This window comes from Psammomys obesus, unplaced genomic scaffold, assembly GCF_907164565.1.
Source record: "Psammomys obesus unplaced genomic scaffold, mPsaObe1.curated_primary_1811, whole genome shotgun sequence".
NCBI classification, from domain to species: Eukaryota; Metazoa; Chordata; class Mammalia; order Rodentia; family Muridae; genus Psammomys; species Psammomys obesus.
Genome location: NW_026591560.1, coordinates 584845 through 612829, shown reverse-complemented (window position 1 = coordinate 612829; position 27985 = coordinate 584845). Strand labels below are relative to the sequence as shown.

The 27985-nt window shown below is 54.7% G+C and overlaps 1 protein-coding gene across 2 annotated transcripts in view; it reads left to right on the top strand.

The window, feature by feature from the left end:
* The window catches only part of Macrod1 (mono-ADP ribosylhydrolase 1), a 140211-nt gene that overhangs the window by 109615 nt on the left and 2611 nt on the right, over positions 1-27985 (top strand). For both annotated transcript variants that reach the window (XM_055610506.1, XM_055610507.1), the window contains exon 4: positions 18727-18756. In XM_055610506.1, coding sequence (XP_055466481.1) covers positions 18727-18756 — 30 coding nt within the window. The remainder of the gene's footprint in view (positions 1-18726; positions 18757-27985) is intronic.

The following is a 27985-nucleotide window of genomic DNA, read 5'->3' as shown; positions in this document are numbered from 1 at the left end:
GCCCGGGCGGGTGCGCTCAGCGGGGCGAAGGCGGCGGCGGCGGCGGCGAGCAGGGCGCGAGGAAGCAGGCTGTGCGGCCGCCTCTCCCCTCGCGGCGGCGGCGGCGGCGGCGGCGGCGGCGGGGCTGTGCGTGCAGCGCGGAGCGGGGAGGGCGGGAGCGGAGAGGGAGGCGGCGGGCGGGGAGGAGGCGGCGGGGGCGGGGGCGCCGCGCTGCGCACTGGCCGGCGGGACCCGGAGCGGGAGGCTGCGCCGCCGCGCGGGGACTCTGGCCCAGCCCGGGAGAAACGGCGTCCGTGCGCCCCCCTCCTCCTAGCTTCGGCTAAAATGTCTGGGATGAGGGTGGGGGAAGACGAGTTGGGGAGCTGGTTCCCTCTAGAGACTAGGGGGAGGGAGGCTCCCAACACCAGTCTCCAGGGCGGGAGGGAGGGTGGCAAGAGAAAGGGGTTCTGGCTCCGGCGCCTCCTCCCCCTCATCGATCCTCCCAGCACCCAGCCATTCATCTATCCATTCACTCATTCATCCGTCCTCTCAAACATTCATTCACAAACAGAACCCACTGCCTACTCTGCGAGCCCAGGTAACCCTATGCCTCCCTGCCAGGTGCCCCTTTCCCGGTTCAGATGCCCCCTCCCTCCCCACTCACTTACATCCCCTCCTGCACAGGCCCTCTCTAAACTCTTTACTGTTCTCAAAACAGGACCCCACCCAGATATGTAGAAGGGCAGGTAGGGCCGGGTGTCGGGCCCCCTCTTTCCTTCCCCAGACCTTTGACCAACTTAGGTACCCTCTCTAAACCTCCGTGTCCTGAGTATGAAAAGAGAGCATTAGCCGCTGGACTCCTGGAAGGTTGAGGAGACCTGCAATGAAAAGGTGGTTGAGCTTTCAGAGAAAGTTGCGATGTGTGTCCCGGGGGTAGGGGTGGATGGACCAGACAGTTATTTAGCAGGGAAAGTACCCAGATGTAGCCTTGGATACACTGCCATCTCTCCCTGCCCGGCCTCACCTACCAGTGCAGACCTTGTCAAGGGGAGGTCCCTTCCAGACTTAGTTTCCTTTGGGTGCTAGCTACTCCCCGCGAGTCCCTAACTCTGCTTAGACCGCCTTCGAGTTTCCCCATAGCTCCCAGGCCCAAGCCAAGACCTCCATAATCCATCAGGAGCCTCTCCCTGCCAGACCAGATCCACTCCAACTTCTCCCATCCCACCATCCAACTCTAGAACCTTCCAGAAGTCCAGCCCAACATGCACTTCGCTACCTTTCCAGGCTTTCCAGACCACCTCCCCTCAGGAGGCTCCCCCCTTGCCCCTGAGGGAAGGCTTGCTGCCCACCCCCTGTGCTCTCCTGATCCTCTTTCCCCAGAGCTGCCTGGGGCCTTGTCTGTGGCTACCACCTCTGCCCCCTCCCCCAGCACTGTCTTTGCTCTTCCCACCTCTCCTCCCCTCCCAGCTCCCTTTCTTCCTTCCTTTCCTGAGCTGGTACTCAATTCACCGAATAGCTTTTTTTTTCCTCCCCATTTTTATTTATCGCCCAAACAGCATTATACCAACAATAAAGGAAGGGGGAAAAAAATCACCCACAATGCCACCGCCCTGTGGCGTCAACAGCTTCCCTTCCTCTGCTCCCTTCCAGGCTTGTCCCAGCACAAAGCTGGCTATAATTTGCGCAGAACTGTGGTTTCCGTTCCGCCTCCCCAGACCCCCAGATGGACTCCAGGGCCCCAGGGCTCCATCATTCCTCCATCATGTCTCTTAGCGTGTGGCTCAGTGTCTTCCTCCTTTCCCAAACCAAACCCCCCTTTACCTCCATGCCACCCCATGCCAGGCACCAGGCTGGCGCCAAGCAAGCATTTGGCCTCATACTGACGTGGATAGTATGAGCGGAGCTTGACTTGACACATCACACTTGGATATCAAAATATCACCTTCATAATTGTGGCTTTAATGGCTGTGTGATGTTCCTTCCAGCTGATGGACTGTAACTTGCTCAGCGGCAGCTCCTGCACACAGTCCAGGGATTATTAGGGGAAGTCCACTGTGCTGGGTACCGTCTGCCACGCCAGGAGACCGTTAGGAACCAGGCTGCCCTGGAAGCAAAGCTGAGGTTCTAGAAAGGCTGCCCCGCACATAGTCATTGCTGGGCAAGAGCTATCTGAAACAGGCTTCTCCATGCGACCCCAGAGACTAGGGCCAAGTCAGCTGGGACACCAGAAAGCTTCCTAAGGGCAGTGGCTGTTTGTTTGTTTGTTTGTTTGTTTGGGGGGCACAAGGAAGGTTCCAGATCAGGTGCAGCTGGAGCCCATTACAGCGGTGAATGCCTCGGTAGGAATGCCTGGGTGCCACTGAGCTGGAGCGGGGGCTCAGTCAGCTCAGGATGTGGTGGAAGACGTTGATAATGGCAGCCAGGCCTGGTGTGCAGATCTGGACATACAGACTTGTGGGAGCTTCATCCTAGGAGAAATGGGGCAGCAGCCAAAGACTGTAACTCCAGGACAATGACACAGTCAGCTGAGACCAGGAAATACAGTTTGTTCAGTCAACAAATACTCGCTGAACTCCACACTGAACCTAGCTACTGGCTGCATGGGAACTCAGGATGATAGTGAAGGCTAGAGTTAGTCCTTTAAGCTGGGCCCTGGTGGGAGGCTGTCAGCGTTGAGGGCAGCTCAAGTCATCCAGGAACACTTTGTGGCTTCAACCTTGAGCTTGCCAAGCCCCAGCTCCCCCACTCTGAGGGAGGCAATAACCAGAACAATGCCCTTCTGCTCAGAGTGGGCCCTCCCACTGGGCAGCAAGGTCATCCTGGCCCGCAGCTTCCCAGCCGCCCCCTGACCTCTCAGGGGGATGTGACAGAAGCCACCTGATTGTTCAAGAGCCAGTGAGCCTCAGCACTATCCAGTCCTCCCAGCTCCACCTCCAGTTTCTTGTGCTAATGGGGCCACCGCAGACTTCCTATGGCCAATGTGACAGTCTGTAAAGATCCTGAGATGTTTTCTGTACTCTGGTTGCTGAGATAACTGGACTTGGCAATGTTAGACTGTTGTCAGCCAAGGCTGGGCCCGTCTTAGGCTTGTTCTGGAGTGGGGAAGGATGGGATCTCCCACACTACACATTTCACCCAGCATCATTAACGACTTCCACTCTGGAAATTCCAGAGAGTCGTGCTCACTGACCACCAAGCCTCTCTGAATTCCCAGGGCATTCTGGGACATTCACACAGAGTTGTGAGCCTGTGGGCTGTGGGACGGCTGTTGGCACTGCTTCGGGTACACTTGCCTGGCCCACCAGCTCTCATTTTCCAGCAACGCTTCTGATCCAAGTCCCAGCTCCACTGTGCTTGTGCCCCTATTGCCATTCTGCCTGAGAATTCCTGCAGGCAGGACACATAGGGTTGAGGCTTCTCACAGAAAGCTCACAGGGCAGAGGCTCAGAGAGCAAGACCTTCAGCTTAAGGTAAGGCCTTAAAGAGGGAGATCCAGGAGCAACCAGGAGTGGGGCAAAGTCCGGTATGCTGAGACCAGCAACTCCTGAGGACCAGGACTGAGGCAAGGGGACCTTGAGGAAGGATCAGGCCAGGGGCAGCTGCTGGCTGGGATCCACCTACTGAGCTGGCACCAATTGGCCTCTCTGAGCCCCCATGTCCCCTGAGACCAGGGCCCCACTTCTACACACACACACACACACACACACACACACACACACACACACACACACACACACACTTTTCCCTGCCCAAATGACTCACCCACAGGCCAGAGCCTGGACATCCTGTTCACTGAGTTTTTCCCCTACCACCTTTCTTCTTCCTTGTTGGGGCTATAAGGGAATACCACAACCTGGATTCTTTATAAAGAAAAGAGGTTGTTTAGTGAAAGGTCCTGACCAAGGGGCACATCTGGTGTTTTCTTGCTTATGATGATGCTACCGAGTCCCACTGTGTCATGTGCTAAGACAAAGTAAGCTAGGCAATATGTCTTTTTCTCCTCTTTTTTTCTTCCTGTTTTTTGTTTGTCTGTTTGTATGTGTTGTTTTGCTTTTGAGATAGGGCCTCATGTAGCCCATGCTGGCCTCAAACTGGCTATGTAGCCAAGGATGACCTTGAACCCTCTGATTCTCCCGCCTGCATCTCCCTCACCATACTTGGCTATTTCTCTCTTTTTAAAAGGCCACTAAGGGTGCAGCTCAGTGGTTGAGTCAGGCATCCACTGACTCCACCATAAAGGTCCCACGACTTCCTCTAACTCTAAACCAATACCTCTGAACACCACTTCAGAGACTAAGGTTTTCTCATTTTGTTTTTCTCCAGCTGGAGAGGGAATCCAGGGCTCTAGGTCAACAGGCTACCACAGAGTTACAGCTAAAACATGGCCCTGAACTTCTGGTAGTCCTGACCACTGGGACTGTAGGTGTGTCACCATGCCCTGTTTATGTGGCACTGGGGATGGAACCCAGGGCCCCAAGCATAAGGGGCAAGCACTCTGCCAACCTGGCCACATCCTCAGCCCCTCCATGTAAGTCTCGGAGGGCAGGCAATACAGCAGGAGTGTTTTCATACTTAAATGTATTGTATGTATGTGTGGAGTGTGGAGGTCAAAGGACAACTGCCCAGAGTCAGTTCTCTCCTTCCGCCATGTGGGTTCCAGAGTTGAACTCAGGTCATCAGGCTCAGCACCACCTCGCTGGCTCCAGCAGTCTGTTCTGTGTTTCTCTTTGTGACAGGCTCCATGACTGCCTTTTGTGACCCCACTTTTTCAGATGTTGGACAGCACTTGTCGGAAGCCAGATAACTGATGGCATCACAGACGTGCGTGCCTCCTTCCTGGATCATAGTAAATTAGTAGCAGATGTGAAGGTGGGCCCAGGGCCTCTGGACTCTAGGATGGGTGTCTTAGGAATGCTTGCCCTTTTTCCCCCTGGTCCTTGGAAGGCAGAGCAGGGGGCCTGATGTGATCTCACAGTTGACAGGCCTGCCCGCAGGGACAGCACTGTCTGCTGATGCTAAATGAAGGGATGGTCATCAGGCTGAGCCAGTCCAGGCATCAATGACAAGGATGTCCCAAGGCCAGCTGTGATCACAAAACTGGGAACTGCATCGAAGGACTGTTCCAAGGACAGAAGTGTCCAGACCCCAGCTCAACTAGCAGGGAGTGTGCAGGGCAGGGTCTTGGTGTGTGTAAGGATACTGGGGGTGGGAGAGAGAGAAAATTCTAGAAAGTGTCAGAAACCAGGCTTGGGCTGGAGACAGTGTTTTCCCTGGTAGCCTGTCTCTCCAGAAGGGCCAGGACTGCTTCTCACATAACTCTCCTTCCCCATGAGAGCCTCCTTTTCTCCCTCTTTGTGACACTACCTCCCCCCAAGTCTTTCCCTCAGGGCTGAGTCCTTCTTCCAGGCATTATTCCCAGCAAAGGACACTTTTTCTTTTTTTTTCTTTTAATGGTCATTTAAGCCTCCTTTGCCTCTGCCACCATTCATTCACCTGTTACACAGATATCGGGGCTGTGGCTCTGAGAGCAGTGTGTCGGAAGGGACCAGCATGTGTAAGAATCAGGGCTAGACGGAGCTGGGGCTGGTGGGCAGGGGTGAGGCCTAATCAGAGGCCATGCCTCCTGGCAGAGAAGAGAATAAGTGGTGGGTTGAAAGGGAGTAGCGGAGGACTGCTATCTAGGAGAGATGAGGGTAGGATCCCAAGATAGAGGGGGGCCCAAGGGCTGCCCTGGATCACCCCAGGGGGGAGAAGGGAAGATACATTGACGATATCAGTGTCTGGGCTCTGTACTCCAAAGGCCCCAGCCTGTGGCGATGTCCTTCCCTATCAATGTGTCTCTGGCCTCTGCTCTCTGCTCCTCCTCGCCTGGACTCTCTACCTCCTGCTCTGGGCACAGTGGCTTTATGGGCTCAGTGATGCTCGGGACCTAGGCAACCTCACAGGCCCAACGAAGATACCTCCCATCAGTCCCCTCCACAGATTATGGCACCACAGGTCAACTGAAGCCACTACAGGTGGTGCCCTGGGAAGAGCTGGAGTCTGAGCATTTTTGTTGGGAGCCCAGGGTCCCCTCATGGAACTGGGACAAGAGACACAGACATATTCCAGACCCTCACCTGCCTGCCTAAAGTACTGTGGGGGCGAAGGAGCAGGGGAAAGGGGCTGCTGAGCCAAGGCCTCAGACCTACAGGTGCCGAGCTAGAGTTAGGGGTTGCCTAGGGTGGGCTCACACAGATGTCCTTACCTACTAGACACCGGTGCCCCAAGCACCTAGCTGGACCTGCCGGGTTTTGAGCTCTCAGAATGCTGCTGAGGCTGGGCATGTGGGGAGCTATAGGAGGAGGGGGAGGGGAAGAGGGCCAGTGCCAGCCACGGGGCGGGGTGGGATGGTGTTGCCAGGCAACCACCACGCGACTGCCACCAAGGAGGGATTCTTAAAGAGCTGAGCACAGAGGCTGGGCCACTGAGGGCTGAGGCTGGGCCTCGAATACCAATGGCAGCCACATAGGTCTCCTCCCTCCTCCTCCTCCCTTCTTCCCTTCTTTCCTTCTCCTTTCTCCCTCCTCCTTCTGGACAAAGAGGAGGGACACCTATGTGAAGAGACCCCGGGGCTGTCGAGGCGAGGACCAGGCTGAGTTCTTCATCCCCACAGAAAGGGCTTGGATGGAGTCAGACGGCCACCTTGAGACCTACCCGGCAAGTGGCACTCTCAGCCCCAAGGAGTAGGAGGGAACTTGGCCTCCTGGGCAAGTCCCTGCTGAGTGGTATCAAACTCAGACAGAACAGGTCTCATGTCTTCAGGGCCGAGCAGCCTTAAGCAGTTTCTGTCCTGAGAACCCTGCATGACCACAGAGAGGAACCAGCCCCGAACAGGAGACAGGCTCTTGACAAAGCCGTGTCTGGTGATGGAGAAAGTCCTTCTTGTTGTCTAACTTAAATTTCCCTTGCAGAAAGTAGTCCCTGTCTTTCTCCTGGCTTCACTGCTTCACTGGCTTCGGACAACCTTGTGTTCTGAAGCCATAGCGGCAGGGTGGCTGCTTGTTCCTCCTTCGAGGGCGCCTTTTCCAGCCATACAGGGGAGCTAATTCTCTGGGGGGTCACTGAAGCGTCTCAGGGTATCTGGCCTCCAGCCAGGTCATAGGCAGTGTTTTGTGCTTATGGGTGGCGTCTGGACAAGAGTCCAAAGTTGTCCTTGGGACCAGGAGTCCTTTGAGACCCTCGAGTGCAAGGGGCCTGCCCTGAATGTGTACAGAGGCGCTTTCCAGCTACAGACCCATGTTTCCACGACTCTTCCTGCTCTGCCAATTACAGTCAGCACAGCCTTTCTGCTCGCCCTCCAACTCTAGCACCTTCCATGGCTCCCCATGGCCACAAAGAAGAGCCTTGGTCAGACCTGTAGACCTGGCTGCTCCCTCTGCCCTCAACCCAGCCACAGTACTCTCTCCAAAGCTCCCCGCCCTGAGTCCCAGGGTCTCATTCTCCACTCCATCCGAACCCCTCAGCACCCCCACAGACACAATGCCTGTTCAATGAATAAGCCATCAGCCTGCTTGGTCGGCAAAGGGCTGATTTGTTTGGGAATAAGGAGATGACTCAGCAGGTACAAGAGCACTTGCCTGCGCAAGCATGAGGGCCTGAGTTCAAATCCCTAGATGCCACACAGAAACCTAGATGTGGCTCCATGTGCCCCTGTAATCACACACTGTGAGGGATGGAGACAGGAGGCTCGCCACCTTGAATTCAAGGTGTATCAAGGGAGGAAGGCAGAGTAGTACATCAGGGCTCCAGATGTCCTCCTCGGGCCTCAGCACGCCCCTGCACACGCATGTAGAACCGTACACTTAATTAGTTACTATTGGTTTTAATTTTAAAGAGTTTTCTTTTTGGCTTGGTCTCACAGTGCTGAGGATGGCATTTGTGGCCTCAAGCACCCTAGGCAAATGTTCCATCACTCCCACATCCCCATGTCCACCTTTGAGACCCACAAATAAAAAATGAGCCCTTCCTGACATAGGCGACGGGGCTGGTAACAACCCACCATGCAAATGAGAAAGCGAGGTCTTTGTGGGCCCGAGATGTCACCTCCAATGGAAATAAACAGGGTGGTAAAAAGGAATGTGCAGAATATGTCTGGAATATGTCTAGATATTTTAGTGGGTGGTCTGGGGAGGCCCCTTGAGGGAGAGGACAGTTCCATTGAGACCTAATGGATAAGATAGTGCCAGTTTAAGAAGAGCTGGGAGAAAAAGGAGACATTGGAAGCAGTATGTGCAAAGGGCCTGTGGCATGAGCATGCCAGACCCTTTAGAGGAGGAGAAAGGAAGATAGGAAATTAGGGGGAGCGAGTGTGGGATGCAGCCGAGCATTCGTGGAAGAGAATATGGATTTTATTCTAAGTATAATAGGAAGCGATTTGAGAGGTTTAAGCAGGGAAGTGACATGATCTAATTTATATTTTAAAACGATCATCCAAACAACCACTTTGGAGAGCAATTTGGCAATAACTAGTAAAGTTAAAGATGCCAGCCTGCCCAGAGAAATGCTAGCAGACAAATGGGGTGGGCAAAGATGCCCCTGCCATGTCTACAAAAAGCCAGGCTGGGCCACCCAACTGCCTGTGTAGAGAATGGGGGTTGCATGGAGGGATATCTCCCTGGGAACATCCCAATTGACAGCGCAAGCCCACCCAAATGAATGTCAAGTGTTTAGAGACAGGACAGTGAGATATCAGTTTCAGGAAATCTTTTTGCAGGACCTACACAGCAAAACCAGATAAAACAATAATTTGTTAGCTGGGCAATAGTGGCACACACCTTTAGTCCCAGCACTCGGGAGGCAGAGGCAGGTGAATCTCTGTAAGTTTGAGGCCAGCCTGGTCTACAAAGAGAGTTCCAGGACAGGAAGGGCTGTTTCGGAAAACCAAACCAAATCAAAAAAAGAAAACAAAACAAAAAAACAATAATCTGTCATCTAGCACTAGGGGAGCTGAGGCAGTAGGCCAGCCAGGGCTATCTAGCAAGACCATGTCTACAAAAAAATCAAAAAGGAAGAACATGCTATTTCAGAGTACTGCTTTTTCTGTGATGGAAGCACCCCAATGTTCTGTGACAGTATAGGTTTGTTTGTTGAAATAGGGTCTCTATCCCAGGCTGATCTTGAACTCCTGATCCTCCTGCCTCCATCTCCCTAATCCCGGGGTCACAAACATGCACCCCCATGCCTGGTTTCTGCGGAGCTATGGACTGTCCCCAGACCCTCGTGCATGCTAGGAAAGCATCCTACTAACTGAGCTCCATCCCCAGCCTCATGAGTCTATCAGGCTCGGTGGTAGGTCTGTTTCTGTTGCTGTAATTGAATACCAGAGGCTGAATGGAGCAGAGATTTACTTCCATGATGGCTCTGCAGCCTGGCACTCCCAGAGTATGGCGCCAGCATCTGGTAAGGGCCTTGCGCTGTGTCCTTATGGGGCCCACAGGACACCTTGGCAAGACAAAGCAAGGTGACAGCTTCAGCCACTCTTGCTCTTAGAAAGCCACTCATGTCCTTGAGTGTGGTGGCACACATCTGTAACCCCAGCACTTAGGAGGATCAGAAATTCAAGGTCAGTTGACAGTGGAGAACCTTCCACATGGAGCCGCCCAGCACTTTAATTAGCATGTGTTCAAGACTCGGCTACAAAGCCAGTTTGAGGCCAGCCTGGAATTCATGAGACCCTGTCTCAAAAACCAAAACCCACCACCAAAACAAACAAACAAACAAACAAACAAACAAAACAGCCCAGGTTTTCTCTTTTCAAAAGGAAGCTGAAGCTCAGAGAAGGCAGAGGGCCCCTGGATGTCACCTGACCTTGGCCATGGTAGGGCCTGCCCAGTTGTACCTAAGCAGAGGACTCAAAACTGCCTTGAGGATGCCCACACCACCTCACCAGGATCCATCCATAGCCTGCCACAAGCCTTTGCCCAGCCCCATCCACTTGCTCCGGTTCCCTCCACTCCCAGCTGGCTGCCCTAGGTCCCAGCCCCTCATTCCTCCAGATCTGGATTCCTGAGCTGGAGCCGACACCCGGCTGGCTGGGGCCCAAGCCATCTCCTGGTAATTGGGTTTCAGGGATGCTCTCGGATATGCTAATGACAGGACAAGAGTGCTGCCGGGGCTCCTGGGGGAGGGGAGCCCAGTGCAGCTGGGGTCCTGCAGCCCTACAGGACTCCATGAAGGAAATCAAGCAGCCGGATCCCCTCCAGCCTCTGGCTTTCCAGCCTCACAACCCTGAGCCAGTCCCTCAACCTCTCCTCCTTCTAAACACGTGTGTTAAAGTGACAAAAATAGCAGGACTCCATGCAGGGTGGCTGGGGCAGGCGGAAGGAAGAGTCCACTGGACACACCTGGCTGAAGCTACCCACAGGACAGGCTTGGCCGAGGCTTGTTCTTTGGTTCTGTGTTAGCTTCTGATGGGTCCCCTGGGGTTTGTGAACAGGGGCCTGAGGGCTAAGGGTGATGTACCTCTCTTGCTGCTTATGTTGTCACTAACAAAAGGCCGGCCTGAAGAGTGGGTGCCAAATATCACCTGACTTGGGGCTGCTGACCTAGATGGGGCCTGGGGTGGAGGTGGGGGTCATCTCCAGGAGCTCTCCAGCAGTGGCCAAGCCCAAGGAACCAGGCAGGAAGGGGTGGAAGCCCAGGCCCGGGCAGGCAGGAACAGCGGCCCCAGCCAGCTAACCTACTTCCATCTCTAAATGTCTGACTAGGCAGCTTTTGTAGGGAAGGGCGGATCCTGGGGTACAAGAATGGAGACTACAAAGCAAGACAGTCAGGGTGAACAAGCAAGGGACTTCATGAAGGTATGAGGATGAGAGAGCCTCATTCAAGATTCAGGGGAAACGGAGGAAGGAGACCTGGCATTGGGGACAGTAGAAGGACAGGAAGTCCCTAGAAGAGCAGGCTCAGATTCAGGCAGTGTGAGGCAGGCGTGGCTTGAGTAAGTTTGTAAGGGGTTCAGCCCTGGGACTAAAGAAGCCAAACCTTTGTGAAGCTTGCTAAAGTATAGGCTCCAGGGTTGGACCAAACAGAGATCAGATCCTGTCTCTCCCACCTTAGTGACCTCGGGCGCATATCAGAGCCTCAGTTTCCCCATCTCTAAGATGAAGCTACATATTCAGCATGGCCACACAGCCCTCCCTAGGAGTTGGTGAACCAGTCTTCATAGTTGGTCACCTTCTCCTGGGATCCTCTGAGCCCAGCACCCCGACCCGCATGTCTGTCTGAAGCCCTGCTGTGGTATCTGTGTGTCCGATAAAGGATCATGAGTTGGAATCTTAACCCCAAGTCCAGATGCTGATGGTGTTTGGAGGCAGGACCTTTGAGTTGAGTGGGGTTAGATGGAGTCATGAGAATGGGGCCTAACATGGGGTTAGTAGCCTTTTTTTTTTTTTTTAGTCAAGATTTTATGTATCCCAGGCGAGCTTCACTAAATAGCCAAGGCTGGTCTTGAACTTCTGAGCCTCCTGCCTCCATCTCCTAAAATGCTGAGATTACAGGCGTCTGCCACCCCATGTAAAGGCATTTTTTTTTCTACCTCAGACATTCTTATCTTCAACATCTAGCTAGGCCCATGAGGACCTGATTAAATGACTCCCTCGTCAGTAGATAAAGCAACAGAGGCCCCAGATCACAGGTCACAGCTGGGGGTTTAAGATCAGCCCTGGCAAAGGACGGGGTAACTGGCTCTTCTACTCAGGGCTCTGTCCTGGGACAAGTCACTTCTGTTTCCCCACCTGTAAATGGAGCAGGAGGGCGTATGTGTCCATGTCAGGGTGACCGTTGAGAGCTTACGTGGCAGCTGGCTGGGAATGGGTTTGGTAATAAGTAGCAGCCCTGTCCCCGCACAATCCCCCCTTTCTGCCCGTGCACTGCCAGGCCCAAGCTGACACAGCCTTGCTTTCCACTTTAGCAGCCACACCTTGAAGGACAGTGACCTTGGCCTGGGGGCACAGAGCTTGTCCAACATGGTGACTGCTCGCCCAGCTTGAGGTGCCTTTGAAGTCTCTTGCTTTATCTTCAGAATTCGGCACATTTTACATCTTATTCCATCTGCCGGTGTTTCTAATCTAAAGCATGTTTTAAACGACTCACCCTCTCGGAACACAGATCTCTACTGCCGGCCTGCGGGAGCGGGGGAGGTAACGGTGACTTCCCCGGAAAAGAGCCTGCCTCCTAAGCTCCGTGGGTCCCGCTGTCAGTCTGTGTGGCAATGGGACAAAGCCTCTACAGAGCCCTCCTTGCAGGTGGCAGCCTTGTGCCTGACAAGCTGTGGGGGCTCTTCAGGAGGGATCAGGGCCATGCGGGCAGCCTGACCTGTTCGGAGCCTGTATGACACTGTGTGCCCAGAGACCCTTTCGGTTGTCCAGCTCCAAAGACCCCAGGCCTTCTCTGTTCCCTCCCCTGCACCCTTCTCCTCGTCTCTCCTCCCTACCTCAGCCGCAGGGCCTTATGCTACATACCTCCCAGCTAGGCTTCTGCCACAGGCCCTTTGCACAGCTATCCTTAGCCTGCTGTGTGCTTCTCTGGTCCAGCTTCCCCATTCAGCAGGTCCTTGCCACACGTGAGAGGCAACCTGCCAGCCCTCCTCCAGCTTTCCTTTGATCACCTTCATGACCTTTGGTGCTAACTAATTCTAGTTCAAGTTTATGCCTGTGTAGCTTTGACCGTCACCCTGCAGACAGTTTTGTGCCAGCAGAGTCTGCCTTTATCCCACTGCTCAGCACACCGTAGCAGCAGAGAGCATCTTTGCCAAAGCTGAGGTCTGGCTCACTCAGGAGAGATGAGAAAACAGACCAGTGAGGGTTCAAGGCTTGAGGGGAGCAGTGCCCAGATCCCCAGCTGCTCCAGGCAGGTGAAGCCAGGATGCCAGGACAAGGTGTACGGAGCTGAGGCAGGCACGTGGAGGCAGCGGCCTCCTGGAGCAGGTGCAGGGGGCTGCGCCAGCCTCAAAGTCACCGCTGTGCCTGCCTGCCCAGCCTCTTCCTGGCCCGGGCACCTGCTCAGCGCTTTCCTCGGGTCACTGGCAACTGACTCTCCTCTCTGCATCCCCCTCTCCCATCTCCCTCAGAGGACTACCCCCCTCCTCCCAGGCATGAAGGACTTAGTCCCTGTCAGGGGAAACCAGAAGGTCGCTTGGCCACTGGCCTCAGCACCATTCCCCACTCCCGGGCTTCCTGCTGGGCTGGCTGGTAAGAGCGCCACATAAGGAGCTAGCAGAGCCAGGTCCAGTCCCCGCACATGTGACACACTAGGCTGAGTGACTTCGCTGTGTACAGACTGTAACTGCCCAATTCCTTCTAGAATCATTGCTGAGGTTTGAGGTTTGGCCTGGTGGTACAGAAGCTGCAGGTGTGGCATGCCTATTGGCAGTATTCAGAAGGCTGCTTACCTGAAGAGTAGGGATGCTGGGGGAATGGGTGAGGGTCCCAGGCCCGGGTGGGTGGTCAGCGGGTATGCACCTGAGTGTGTCTCAGAGGGTGGGTAATTTCTTCCAGACAGAGCGACCAGCCACGTGAACCTGGAACATGGCAGAGGGAGACGCTGAGAGTAGGGAAAGAGAGGGGGTAATGTGTTTGTGGGGCTCTTGGCCTCCAGGCCTCACTTGGAGCCTATTCTATATCCTGAGAGCAAAAAAGGGGTTCTCCTTACTCAGGAAGTTCAATGGCTCCCTGTTAAGAGGTTTTGGAGCTTCTTCTTGGTGGTGCTAAGGATGGAACCTGGGACCTTTTCACAGTGAGCTAGGCTCTGCCTCTGAGTCATACTCCCAGCCCTGGGAAAGTTTTCATTGGGCAGCTGAGGTAAAAGAGAAACAGTTCAATGTACACTGTGAGGAGACTGTCCCCGTGGTAGAGGCAGTGTCTCCCCAGATTGGTGAGCATTGCATGTGCCCTGTCCAGCCAAGTTCAGAGCTACCATGTAGGCTTTGTGCCTTGGTGTCCCCCTGCCAAGTAAAAACATTTTAAATGCCATCGTGTGACTTTTTTTTTTTTACAGAAATATTTTAATATTACATTTGTGGGGGGGTAGTGTTGCGACAGGGTTTCTCTGTGTAGCTTTAGCTACACACTTTGTACTCACTTTGTAGACCAGGCTGGCCCTGAGCTCACAGAGATCCATCTGCCTCTGCCTCTGAGAGTGTTGGGATTATAGGCATGTGCCACCGGGCCCAGCAATATTACAACATTTTTTAAAACGTTTCCTAAAGCTAAGCGTGGTAGCTTTTTACCTGCAGTCCCAGGACCCAGGAACAGGATGATCAAGAATTCAAGGTCATTCTCCCTTGCATAGATAGATAGATAGATAGATAGATAGATAGATAGATAGATAGATAGATAGAAAGAAAGAAATAAGAAGTTTCTTGTTGAAAGTGAAGCAGGGCAGGGTGCCACCTTTGTCCCTGGACTTCCTCTGATCTTTAGTGGCACTTGCCAAACTCTCGGGGGCTGGCCCTCTCCCTCTCACTGGGCAGTGGCCACCTGCCAGTACCTAACTAGGCCAAGAGCCTGGCCACACACTTGGGAGTCCCTATTCTGCCATCCTCAGGGATGGCAGTGATAGAGTAGAGTAGGCGCCAGGGCGTGAGAAGGTGGAAGAGAGGTGCCATGCCACATGAGCTGGGGGTGGACATGGCAGGAGCAGCAGGAAGGTCAGAGTGAGCCTGCAGAACGTGGGGGAGGCACGGACAGAGGCACCTCAAATCTCAGCTTTCGGTATTCAGGGGACTTGCAGTGAGTGACCTGAAGGGGCACCTCAAGTTCACAGGGCCCAAAGCCGGCTGGGTAGGTTCAGTGGAGTGGGGTGAAATCACACCCACCCACGGGGAGGGAGCTTCTCATCTGCAGTGTCCGTGACAGGTGACAAGAAGCCGCCTAGAGCAGGCAGAGGACTCCAAACCTTACAACCTTACATGTCCTTACAGCCACATGTGTGTCCTCTGGCCTAGAAACTGTACCCAGTGATGTAGATTTACATGCCACCAGAGCCTGGATCAGCTCCAGCCCCTCCTGTACCTCAAAGAACCTTTAATCCCAGCACTTGGGAGGCAGAGGTAGGAGGATCTCTGTGTATGGAGCTACAAGACACACAGGAATACATAGAGAGACTCTGTCTCAAAAAAGTAACAAATAAAAAGGCTGGACACCTGAAGAAGGGGGAGGGGAGAGGGCTGGGGAGACCGTCAGTAGTTAGACTGCTTGCTGTTCTTTCAGAGGACTGAGTTCAGTTCCCAGTGCCCACTAAGGTGGCTCACAGGTGTCTGCCAAGTGACTCCAGGAACTCTCCTGGCATCCTCAGGCACACACAGGTGACACACACAGACACACAGACACATAGACAGTAAGCCAATCCTTTAAAAATAAGATAACGCTGGATTCTGTGGCATGTGCCTGTATGCCCAGCTGAGCTTCTGGGAGTCTGAAGCAGGAGGATTTCGTGAGGCCAGGAGTTCTGGCAGATGGGGCAGCAGAGTGAAATCCTGTTTCTCTTGAAATAAGCAGACATCTAGGGGTGTCATTCAGTTGGCAAAACGCTCCTAAACATGCACAAGGCCCTGGGTTCCACCTCCAGCACAGAATAAACTAAGCATGGTGGCTCAGGCCTGGAATCCCAGAACTCCAGAGATGGAGACAAGAGGATTCCAAATTCAGGGATGACTATGTAGTCATCCTTGGCTACTAAGTCTGGGGCCAGCCTGGGCTATGAGACCATGTTTTTAAAAAAAGATAAACAAAAACAAAAAGACTCCCTTCATGGGCAGGTTGGCTGATCACAGATCTCTCCACAGGCCAAGAAGGCGACAGGCTTCGCCTGCCCTTTTAACACCTGGCCTGTCCCAGGTCCATTCCTCTCTCTCTGCCCCTGGCTGGGTGGACATCACTCATTCACCCTACTTGCCTCTCCCCAGGGTCAGTGGGGGCCTGGTTTGGAGTGTCGGGCAGCCGGGGTTGACATTCTCTCTGACTGGGGTCTGCGCACCCAGCCCAGGTCTCTGCCCCTCCTCTCCTGCCCCAGCAAGGCTTCCTGCCAACCCATTTGGCACTGTGCCCTCTTTGAGCAGGAGCCAGCTTGTTTGCAGCCGGTGTTAATTAAGAGAGAGGTGATGGGGGGAGATGGGAAGGGCCGTGGAGGGCAGCTTCCGACAGCTGCCAGTGCTGCCCCAGGGGCTCAGGGGGCTGGGGTCAGGCCTGGGCCCACCTGAGAGGTCTCATCTTCCATCCCACGCAGGAGAGTACAGACCCTGGTGTTTACAGCCAGGCCTGCCCCACTTGGAGCAAGTGCTCCTCCTTGCTTTGAGGGAGTAGGCGTGGCCAGGGGGGTGTAGCCTCTGGCCTGCCTTCCAGTTCGGAGAGACCCAGATTTAGCCTTTATTTATTTATTTATTTATTTAGAGCCAAGGTCTCCCGTAGCCCAGGTTGGCTTAGAATTCCTTATGTACTAGAAGATGACCTTGAACTTCTGATCCTCCTGCCTCCACCTCCCAGAGTAATAAAATTACAGGCATCAGCTACTATACATGTCTGGTCTATACATGGAAACCTGTATATCTGGTATATGCATGGTTAGAAATCCAACCCAGAGATTCCTGCAATCACAAACCCTTGAAATGGACGACATCCCCAGCTCCCATCCACCCTAACCCCACACCCACCCGCACTGTCCAATTTCTCTCTCTCTCTCTCAGCTTCAGCTTCCTTCTCTGTAAAATGGGAACAGGAGTCCCTCCGCGGTGGATGTGCTGTGATGATAAGTAGGGTACTTTAAGAAGAGCAGCAGCCTGTCTCTTGCTCAGGATCTGCTCCTTCCATAGAATCATGTCCTGGAGAGCTTCTGGGGACCAGAATGGGACCTGTGCACCCTGCCCCTTCCTGGGGTCCCCTCGGTGGCTGACCTCAGCTCTTAGCCTGTAGTGTCTCCAGCTAACTCGCCCACACGCTCAGCTGGCTCCTTCCTCGTCCCCACGGCTCCCGCTTGGTTCTAGGAGCTCCCGGCCGCGCCTCACTTCTCCATCTTAATTAGCTGCTTGTATTAATCTCGAAAGTAACGTGGCAACTTGCAGCCCTGGGTTTTCAGGCTGTGGAATTAATTATTCCCCAAGCGAAGAGCTGTCAGGTCTGGGAGGCCAGCCACTGCGAGCCACCCGACACCACTTAGCAGCATCCAGAGCTTCCGCACAAAGCCCTGGGCCACAGTCCGGCCCCTAACCCTAAAGCAGCAAGCCCAGGAAGGTGGATAAGACTCAACCCTGGAAGGACCTGAAGGCCCAGCCTGGGAGCCAGACCGCCTGGGCCTCCCACTCGGACAACAACTGGGTCTCAGGGGATTGTGTGGCCTTCCTTAGCTCCTTGTCTGGTTGGCATTGGGATTTCTTAGGGATGCAGGCCTTGTGGCCAGGAGGGGACCCCAGGCTGAGCAGGGCCACTGATCATCACAGCTCTGTCATTGTGACAGAGAGGTTGCCAACCTCCCTCACCTATAGGTCAGCCACATGTCTGCATGGTAAGGCAGGAGGGGCAGCCAGCTGGGCAGAGCAAGATGGCTCTGGCTAATGTGGAAGGTAGCAGCATGGTGGCGGTGAGGCCCATTGCGAGGGTACCCTGAGTGGGTGCCCTCCAGGCAGGCAGAAAGCGGGGAACCTTCCTATAGCAAGGCCAAAGCTGATTCCTTTCTCGTGGCCTTCCCCCTAATCCTGTGGGCTGTGGTGTTCTTCCCCAGTTTGCATTGGAAACAGGCCCGTAGTCGGTGGCCCCACCCATCAAGAGCTGGTTGGTGCTCAGGCTTTCCTCCTCTGTCAGGTGCTCCATGGCCTCCTGCTAGCTCCCTAACAGCGCTTACCCTGTCTTGGTGCAGTTCCTTCTTCTCTTTTGTTTTTTTGAGACAGGGTCTCTCTGTGTAGTCCTCACTGTCTTGGAAGTCACTATGCAGACCATACCTGCCTCAGATTCACAGAGGGCCAGCTGCCTCTGCCTCCTGAGGGCTGGGATTAAAAGTGTGTGCTATTATGCCCCATGTGCAGTCCCTTCTAAGTGGCCTCCAACTGTGTGACGAGGCAGCCTGTGGGTCATGAGGGTTAGGACCATTATTTCCCTAGCCTCCCCTTACCTATGCTGGTCTCAGGAAGCTCTGTGTTTAAAAAAGAGGGTTCGAGAGGTGAAGCCAGGCAGTGGCGGCGCACGCCTTTAATCCCAGCACTTGGGTGGCAGAGGTATTCGGATCTCTGAGTTCGAGGCCAGCCTTGTCTGCAGAGCCAGTTCCAGGACAGCCAGGGCTATACAGAGAAATCCTGTCTTACAAAAAACAAAAGGGGTGGTGGGTGGTTGGAGATGACTCAGTGAGTAAAGGCGTCTGCTGCTAAGTCCAACAACCTGAGTTCAGAGCCCGGGGTCCGCACTACGGAAGGAGAGAACCAGCTCCTGCTGGTTGTCCTCCGACCTGCACATGTGTGCCCTAAGCCTGTGTGTTACCACACGTTAGCGTCTTGGTGACCCTCCCATGCCGCCCACTCCCTGGTCCCCTAGAGAACCCAGGCGCACTAGGAGCTCCCCAACACCCCACCATTGGCTCTTGCATAAAGGGCTGGGCATCCCTGTGCCCAGAGACTCAGGACCCAGGCTCCCCAGCTATCTGATTGACCCTCTGCCCCGTGTACAGCTCCTTCTTTGACCCCTCCCACACTTAACCTGCTTTTGTCTCTCTCTTTCTCTCTTGCAGCCAACAGCTCCCTGCTTGGAGGCGGAGGAGGTACGTACCCAGACCTTCTGAGTCTCTGGTAAGGGTGGGGGAGGGGCTGGGTGTGGGTCTTCCGTGTCACCCTTCAGTAGTCGGAGGTAGGCTGTTTCAGTCAGGGCACCACTCTATGCCCATCGGTAAGGCTGGGGCCTGGCTCCTTTGCTGGGTGACTGCCATCTGAACCCAAGCCTCCTGGCTTGTAAATGAAGAGGCTGGGGCTGGGGCCTGCGGGATGGTAGACAAAGTCTCACTCTGTGGCTGACACCGCTTGGCCTTTGGAAGCTCCTTACTCACCGCCCTCAGTCTCTCTGCTGCCTCTGCACAGTATCCGCTTCTGCACTGAAAACCCCCAGGTGTCTCTGCCAAGCACTATCTCAGGCCAACGCAGGGCAGGCACTGCAACACCAGGTGGGGTGTAGGTGAGTGACGGGGGGTGGGGAAGACGCCCCTGCGTGCCCTTGGAGCATCCACCACGATGCTGAAGCCACCCCGGTGGAGAGCAGGGTGGCCGGCCATCGGGCATGCAGGCCGATGTAGCAGATGCCTCCAGAGGGGCAGCCTTGTGGCTCCCCATCTGCTTCAACTTGCCTCCCGCCGCCCAGTCAGCCCCTCAGCCCCCCGGCTGCCGGGCAGCCACTGTCTGCACAGCGGCAAGATGATTGGTGAGCCAGGGGGCAGGGGTTAATGCGCCGTCGGATAAATCCCGGGGGCCGTGTTTACGGCAGCGGTGGTAGGGCCCAGGCCAGGTTTTAAAAGGGGGAAAAATAAAAGGGGCAGCGAAGGTCAGGAATAAATAAGCAGGGCGCTAAGAGCTGTCGGTGACCAGCCAGGATGCAGGGGGCTTGTTTGTGGCTTAAGAGGCTTCCCCTCCCTCCCCGCTGTCCTCTAGCTGTCCCTGTGGAGGTCACTGCTTCCCAGGATGGGGACCTCTTCCCAGGCCTGCCCTATAAGGGGATCAGGTCCCTCCATGGTTGGTGCCACCAGTGCCCCTCCTGCACACCCACCCCACACCCCCCCATTCACCACTCGGTACTCAGCACCTATTGTTCTCAGGACTGCGAGCTGGACAGCTGGATGCTGACAGATCCTGCCTGGGGCCTGGCCTGAGGTACCAGACATGATAGGGTAGTGAGGGGTCCCCCACACACCAGGGCTCAGCCAGAAGCGCCTGCTCAGCTTGAGCATCAGGGAAATTTCAGGGAGAAAGGTAGGGCCTGGACTAGTGAGGAGAGGTGGGAAGAGTCCTGAGTGGAGGGAACCGACAGGTAAAGGCCTGAAGACGAAGGGAGGAGGGCACTGGGGGCCTCAGCTGGTCAGAGGCCTCAGAGTCCAGCCAGGAGGCCAGAGGAGCCGCAAGAGCTTGAGAAACCTTGTGAGGAGTTAGGGTTTTAGCTGTCCCTCTGGGGCAGGTAAAAGATGAGGGGAACATGTAGGCCTTTTAGCTTGTTGCTCCTGACCAGCTCACCCGCTTGAGAATCACAGCTCAGGCCCTCGCTGTGGCTCAGGAGGCCCCCAACTACCTCTCAGGCTCACCTCTGCACTCCAGGCCTTCCCCACCAGGCTACAGCCAAGGCAGCCTCCCAGCACAGGACAGGTCGACTCCCACCTCAGGGCCTCTGTACTGACAGTGACGGCACCGGCACACTCTCGCCTTGGGGGCCTCCGTACCGACTGCTCCTTCCATCCTTCCACAGGGGAAATGATTTTCCTTGGGGTGTCAAGTGTCTGCTCCCTTACCCCTTCCAAGCCTTTACTTGAATGCAGTTTTCCCAGCGGGGCCCACCCTGACTACTGGCTGAGGCTTCAGCTCTCTACCCTGGCTGGCATTCTGCTGTGGTGGTTTTTCTGAGAACCTCACTCCTTCTACCATGTGGTTATTGCTCATCTCTGACTTTGGTCCCCTCAGAAGGGAAGGAGTCAGTCAACAGGACCTGGGTCTGGACAGCTTTCCCACGAAGAGAGGAAGTCACCTGTGGGTAGCCCACAGAAATAGGCTGAGCAAAGCGGTGGCTCGCAGATGTCCTGGTGCCTGCCCTAAACCATGGGGTGCTCTGGCTCCCTCTTCAGCGTTAGAGGTGAAGGGAGGCTGACTGATGAGGAGCAGGTGGGGCGGTGACCCTGGAGGAAGTAGGCCTGGAGTCCGGACTTTCATCATAATGCAACTAAGATTTATAGAGTCTCTGCGGCTAGGGCTATTGCCCTGCTAATAAAATTAAAGCAGGTGTTGCTGAAGAACAGGGCTTTGGAGGGAGGAGGCAGGGCCTGGTGGGGCCTGGCATCCAAAGTTGAAATGCAACCTTCCAGATACCTGGACATGTCCCCTCTTCAAATATGACACATCTGTTACCCCATCACCAACCCTGACCCCAGGAAGACCCTGGAACCTCCCATGGGAGCCCGAAGGTCTTCCTGTAAGAGCTCAGCTCTCAACCTGCCCCTATCTGTCCTTCACTCATGATGGCCCTGGAGAAGCCGTATCCTTTCAGCCACAGGCAGCAGACACACTGGCAAGTGCTGCTGCATTCCTTTTTTGCTTTTGTCCCTAACTCTGGGCCCTCAGAACACACTTACACCTTACAGTGTCCTCCTCATTCTACCACCAGAATGTCCTCCCAGTGGTCAGGACCCAGGACACTGAGCTCCGGAGCCCCTCACTGTGGCCTCTGCTCAGCCAGCACCGGTGAAGCAGACAGGGTGCTCTTCATGTGTGTACATGTCTGCCCAGGGTTGAGGGGCAGACAGTGGGCCTGTGGTACCTTCTGTCTGCTGGGACTCAGGACTTTGCTCAGCTCTCAAGTGACCCAGTTTAGAAGTAGGCCTCTCAAACAAGTGATACTGGACTTGGGCCTTGAAGGTTGACTAGAAGCTTAGCAGGCTGGCAGGATGGAGAGACACCAGGGGAGATGGCCTGATGGCCTGGGACAGCCCTGGTCTGCTGGTGGAGCTGTTGACCACCTGGTCCACTCTTCTCCCAGGCCTCTGCCCTACCTCCCTGTGGAAAGCCAGTTATTGGCTCAATAAAAGATGTCTCCAACACTCCTCTATTGTATCATAAGGAGGGAGGCGGGTCCTAAATCAGGATGGGGATCGGCAAGGCCCAAGCACCTCAGCTGTTTATTAGCGCTGAGATGTTTACTTGGCGGTGAGAAGCCGGCTTTCTCGGGGAGATTTGTGCATTCTTTTTCAATTACCCCTCGTCTTTCTCTGCCACTTTTGCACTAAAGGGATAATAAATGTATCGGAGCGTTTCAATTATTCATCTAAATCATGACTTCGCCTGCCATGGCCAAGTCTTAGTGACAGATTAATTCAGGGCCGCCTCCTCTGCCGGCATGGCCGCCATCTCTGCCCCAGCCAGCCTGTGCCCCAAAAGGCCAACTCTAGGAGCCGGTTGTTGGGGTCAGGCAGGTCCCCGGCAGGAGGGCAAGACAGTCTAGGAGGGAGCCCTTGTCCTCACCTTCTACCCCTGGCCTGGGCCTTCCAGGCTATCAGCCCCACACAAAGCTGCAGGAGCCGGGACACCTCAGCTCCCAGGCCAAGCTGCACCGACTCACCCATACAACCCGATCCCAGTACCACATTGCTGGGAGAGGCGAGGATGGTGGGGCATCCCTCACAGCCATCTCCTGGCACCAGGCCTTTGCACCTGCTGCTGCTCCTCTGCCCTCTTGCCCAGACTCCTTACCTGACCGTGGTCCCTGGCCTGCTGGCCACACATCAATATCTAGGGATTGGGGTGGGGGGGATGTCCCGCCTTGTGTCAGCACTGTCTTCAGCTATGCTCGATACGCTTGATGATTAGTCAAGATCTGTTTGCCCATATACACACCATCAGACCACTTAAGGGGCAGGCACAAGGTAGGCAGCATGTGCTGGGTGCAGAGTTGTCAGTGGCCAGCCATGCTCAGCCATGGCCTGATAGTTGTGTGTCCTCTGTCCCCTCACACAGTACCCAGCCCTCAGTGGCTGGCTGCACCCTCTCAGCGGCTCCTCTCCCAAGTGTTCTATCTGCCTGGATCTCTGCCCTTTCCAACCGTTCTTTTGCTCCCTTTGGCTTGCCATGCCCTTTCCTCTACTTTCTCGTCCTCTCACTTACCTCCTTACCCTGCTCTGTTCCTGCGAGGACTAGCAAGGCCTCTGAGCATGGGACCCCAGCAGGCCTTCCTGTCGATTCTTTCCAAGCCGCTAGCTGACATCACTGCTGCTAATCTGTGATTGTTTCCGGGGCCTCTGGGCGAGCTGACACTGCTGCCCTGATGAATGGCGGCCGGACTCAGTGGATAACGTGACCTCCACAGCCTGTGGGCTGCACTGGGTGCTCCAGCAGCCAGGGTGTGTGGGGTTGCCCTGCCTCTCTTTAGCCACCCGTGGGACTCAGAAGCAGCAGGCAGCCTGAGGGCTCCCAAGAGCCAGGAAGCGCATGGTGGACACACAGGGTTGGGCCTGGGGCTGTCTGCAGGAGCCAGGGTGCAGCTTGAGCACTGAGAAGTATGAATCACAGGAGGGAAGAGCAAAAGTGTCTGGGTGCGGCCTGAGAGTGTCCTGTGCGCTCAGCCAGGCACACTGTGTTAGGGTGAACCCTGGATGCCTTATCCACAGTTCCTGCACCCCCACCTCCAGGGCCGCAGTTCTGCACTCCTGCTGCTGGATTTACAAGCTGGGATTCTCCCCTTTTCCCCCTCCTGGTAGATTCTATTACCCAGGGCTCCACTGCAGTGTCCCATGCTAGAGGGACATTTTGAACCGTGCAATGGGCATGTTCCCAACCCTCCCCACCTCCTGGCCCATTCCATCTTCTCATGTTAGCACTGCTGTGTCTTCCCTGGTACGGTGACATGCAGGACTGGCACGTGGCAGTCCCATAACATGTCTGTTATTGGGTACAATGTATAGCTTTCCAGGGCCCAGAGGGTCCTGACTTGCTGTCAGAGTTGAAGTCTTTATATCGTGGACTGGTGGGAGCCACAAGAGGTTTGATAGCAAAGCAAGGTGTGGTGGGTCCTTGCTTACACACGCAGAGGCTCTGGGTCACCAGCTGGCCCTTCCTGACCATCACTGGAAGGACAGTGCCCTGGAAAGCCAGACATTCTGGGTGTTCATGGGTTATCTGGAAGCTCCTCCCCCTGAGTGCCACGGGAGGCTATCTACAGCTTCATTTTGCAGATGGGGAAACTGAGGCTCCCTACCCTACCAAGCAGCCGGCCTGCCCTGAGTAATAAGGAGTGTGGGAATCAGTTCTCCTTCAGCAACTCTGGCCCCCACCTCATGGCCACTGCACTCATGCCCTGCCCCCAGTAGGCAAGATGCCACCAGGCCCTGCACACGGCTGCTGCAGATCTTTAATAACACGAGTGATTTTGCATGATGAATGAGGTACCGTGGTTGTGTACATAATGAGCCCTAATGTTTTCAAATCCCCATTTAAGGAGCTGATCTCACCCCGTAATGAATTTCAGATCACATCACAGTGATGTCGTCCATCCGTCTTCTCCCTGGGGTGCCCACCCTACTGGGCACCTCCAGAATGCAGCCTCAGGAAGGTGGGCTCTGTGTCCTTCCCTGGGCCCAGCACAGGCCTCATCTGGAGCAGAGACTGGCATGGGGCTGTCCACTGAATGAAGGACCAGAGAGGACAGGCGGAGGCTGTCTGGGTTCTGACTGGGCAACGTCAGGGTCTTGGTCCACAACGTCCCTCCAGGAAGAGGAAGGAAGTGTGGGGCAAGCCAGGAGGGAAGGACTCCAGGCCTCAGTGGCTCTTCCTAGCCCTCTTCGAGGGGGGGAGCCCAAAGGTTAGCAGCTCAGAAATCTGCCATGGCTGGGACTCCTTGAAGACTCCTCCCCATCTGCCCAGCTGGGCTTTCCTCTGAAAAAGACATGGGAAAGGCTCAGTGCACAGGATCTGGCGTGGCTGCTGTGAGCTGTCCCCGGGCTGGAGCCCAAGCAGGACTGGATGTCCTGGTGGGGAGAGGGTCCCCTATGCCTTCTTGGACATCCCCCCCCCCAGCCCCTGTCTAGCCTAGAACAGCTGCCGCCAGACCACTGATCTAGGCAGAAAGTACTGTCTTGGGAAGGCTGCCTCCCCTCTGCCCCTGAGGTCTCCAGCTGAACCTGGGCAATGTACCTGGGAACATTGACAGTGTGATGAACAAAGGAACAGACTCTTCCCAAATGCCCACACCAAGCAAGGAGGGCTTGCTGACAATTGAGGAAACTGAGGCACAGAGGGAAGACTGTACCCTGGAGACAGGGATGAGAGCTACCCAGAATCCTCTCTTGCTCTGTGAGACTGAGCTATGTCTCTGAACCTTTGCCTCCACTTCTTGTAAGTCAGGGCCTACCCATAGAAACCTTGGTTTCTGCTCCACTTCCAGCTGTGAGAGCTTGGAAAGTTGTTGACTCCTCTGGTTTTCAGTTGCCCACCTGCTAGCTACCTCCCAGCCTAAATCAATGTTCCCTACAGATCTTTGGACACCTAGGCTCTGAGATTCACAAAGGTTGAATAACTAACCCAAAGCTACCACCAATCTTAGGCCTGAATTTTTTGGAGAGCGAAATCCCAAAAGGGGATGTAAAAGGGCCAGCTCCACAGAGTGGCAGAAAGGAACGGGGATATCTGACCCTTTGGCAGGGGTACAGCTGCCCTCCGTGTCCCCTAGGCCACTGGCTCCTCTTGTTCCTGTAAATAATTAATTAGCCCCTGCTCGCTTGTTTGTTTAGCATGAGGAATGCTCCCCCACTGAGACACATTTATTGCTGAATAAATTTAAATATCTAATCTTCCCTTCATGAATATTACAGCACCCTAAATAGCAGCCAACAGTCCTCAGTGCCTTACCAGAGTGGGCCTCACTGGAGCCTGCCTTGGGTAGTCTGCAGAGGGTCAGGCTCCAGACCTCTGCCCCTGGCATGAGAAGGCTCCTACCAGCCCCACTCTCCCTCCTCGCTGGGGAAAATTATTCTGGGACAGGAAGGGAGGTGTCTTCTAAAGGTCCCCAGCCGAATGTTAGGAGCAAAAGTCTGTCCACAGTTATCAGGGGGATGTACCTCCGCTCTCCCTGGCTTTGAGGGACTAACAACAGGAGGAGCAGGAGGAGTTCAGCAAAATGTAGTGGGGATTAGGGAGGGCAGCAGCAAGAGAGAGGCCTAGGACAGAAGAGCTCTGAGTGGCCAGGGAGGAAAGAGCTAGTGTCTCTGAGAGAGCCTTGGTGTGTGGCAGGAGTATACAGCCTGTGGATGAGCTGATCAGTCCAGAGAGATAAGGGTCCCCAGGGCCGACACTCTGCTGGATGTGTTGATTCTGGAGAGGATAGTGGTAGACTGCAGGGGTGAAGAGCGGCAGAGGCAGGAACATAAAAGACAGGAAAGGGTTGCAAGAGGCAAATAAGCTCTGGCCCACTGAGGGTAGGGAGGTTGGCGGGGCGGGGGTTGGCAAAAGTAGCCACATTTTAGTCCCAGTAGAGCCCCTAAACCTTCAGTGGCCAGTATGTGATCTGTGCCACATTTTGCTATCTGTGCCTCAGTTTCTTCTATGAAGAAGGGCCTGGCAGCACCTCCTGGGGAGGATGTGGGGCTGCCACAAGCCAATCAATGGCTGGCTCAGCACCCTGGGTGTTTACTGCAAGGAGGTCCAAAGGGGAGGAAGGGCGGCCTACTGGCTCCACCCCTATGGAGGAATGCTCATCCTGGACCTAGTAGACAGGGGGATGACTAGGGACCGAGTCCCATTTGTTGTTACTGTTTTTTTGTTTGTTGAGGCAGGACTTTACCATTTAGTATAAGTGGCCTCTGTCTCCCAAGTGTTGGGATTAAAGGTGTGAGTCACCACACTGTGCCCAGGTGAAAGGCAAACCACCACGGGACATCTAGGCTGATATATGGGTAGGAGATTGGATGGGAAGTAGGCCCAGGCAGTTGAGGCAGAGATTCCAGGACCAACCTGTTTGGGGGAAGGTAACATAGATGTGGTGGCCGGGGCCCGTCCCTCGTAAGTACTCACAGAGTAGTCACAGTCACGTGGTCCAAACTCTAAAGGTTGGTAGAGGGCTCCTTTGCCAGTCCTCTGTGTCCTCACTCCCCCGGGTCTGTCCCCCCAAGGCCTGACTGCAGGCCTGTTCATTTGAGCAGGAAACATTAAGTCTCTGAAGTACAGATCTTCCAAGCCGTACCTCCACATGACCCTGCAGCCAGCCAAGGTCACCTGCAGGATGCTTCACTCTGGAAGAGCAGGCAGTGGAGTGCCAGGAGGCTGAGGTGGCCACTCACGGCTTACAGGCCCCAGGAGTATCATGGCTTCAAATCCCTGTGCTCACCTCACATCATGGGCTCCCAGACCCACTGTGAGCCTGACACTGTCAAGTTATAATAAGGGCTGAGTCACTTTGTACCCAATCAAGCCCAACACTGGTTAACTAGCAAGAATTAGAGCCTGAAAGAAAAGAATTAGAGCCTGACTTCAGGGGCCAAGAATACTTGTTGCTCTTGCAGAGAAGCCAAGTACAATTCCCAGACCACACATGGTGGCTTGAAACTATCTGTAATCCCAGTTCCAGGAGGATCCAGCAGACACTGTGAACATACATGCATGTAGGCATAGTTCATACACATAAAGTAACATAAATATATCTAAAAATTAAAATAAAAAGAATTAGAGCCCGGCATAGTGGTGTACTCCTTTAATCCCAGCACTCAGAGTGGAGGCAGGAAGGTTAGTTTGAGTTTAAATTGAGGCTAGCCTGAGCTACATGAGATCATGAGGTGCAAATAAAAATCAAAACAGCAAATAAGAGGAAAAAGACAAGAGGTCAATTTTCTTAGTGCTGAGGGGTAGCTCAGCAGTGGACTGTGTGCCCAGGATTTCATCCCTGGCACTACAACCCACCCCCCACCCCCGAATTTTATCTTTCCAATTCCTATGAGGTGGTCACTGGCAGAAGTTAGATGTGCCCGCGATCACTCAGGCTGCTCAGCACCCCTGCCGCTGCTCTTCTGTACTGTTCTGGGTCCTCCGTGGCGTCCCACTCAGAACAGATGTACTGTGCTGCCTGTGGAGCCCAGTCTTCACACAGGCTCTGCAAGGCGTGGACTCTCAGCTCTGGCTCTACAGACCCCTGCAGAGGAGGACAGGGGGCTAGAAGACCCTGCCTTGATCACAGGGTTCCCCAATCTGGGAACCCACCCAGTGCCAGCTCTGAAGAAAGTTGAAAATGAGGTTTAATTGGAAACAGAAGAAACAGGGGGTGTC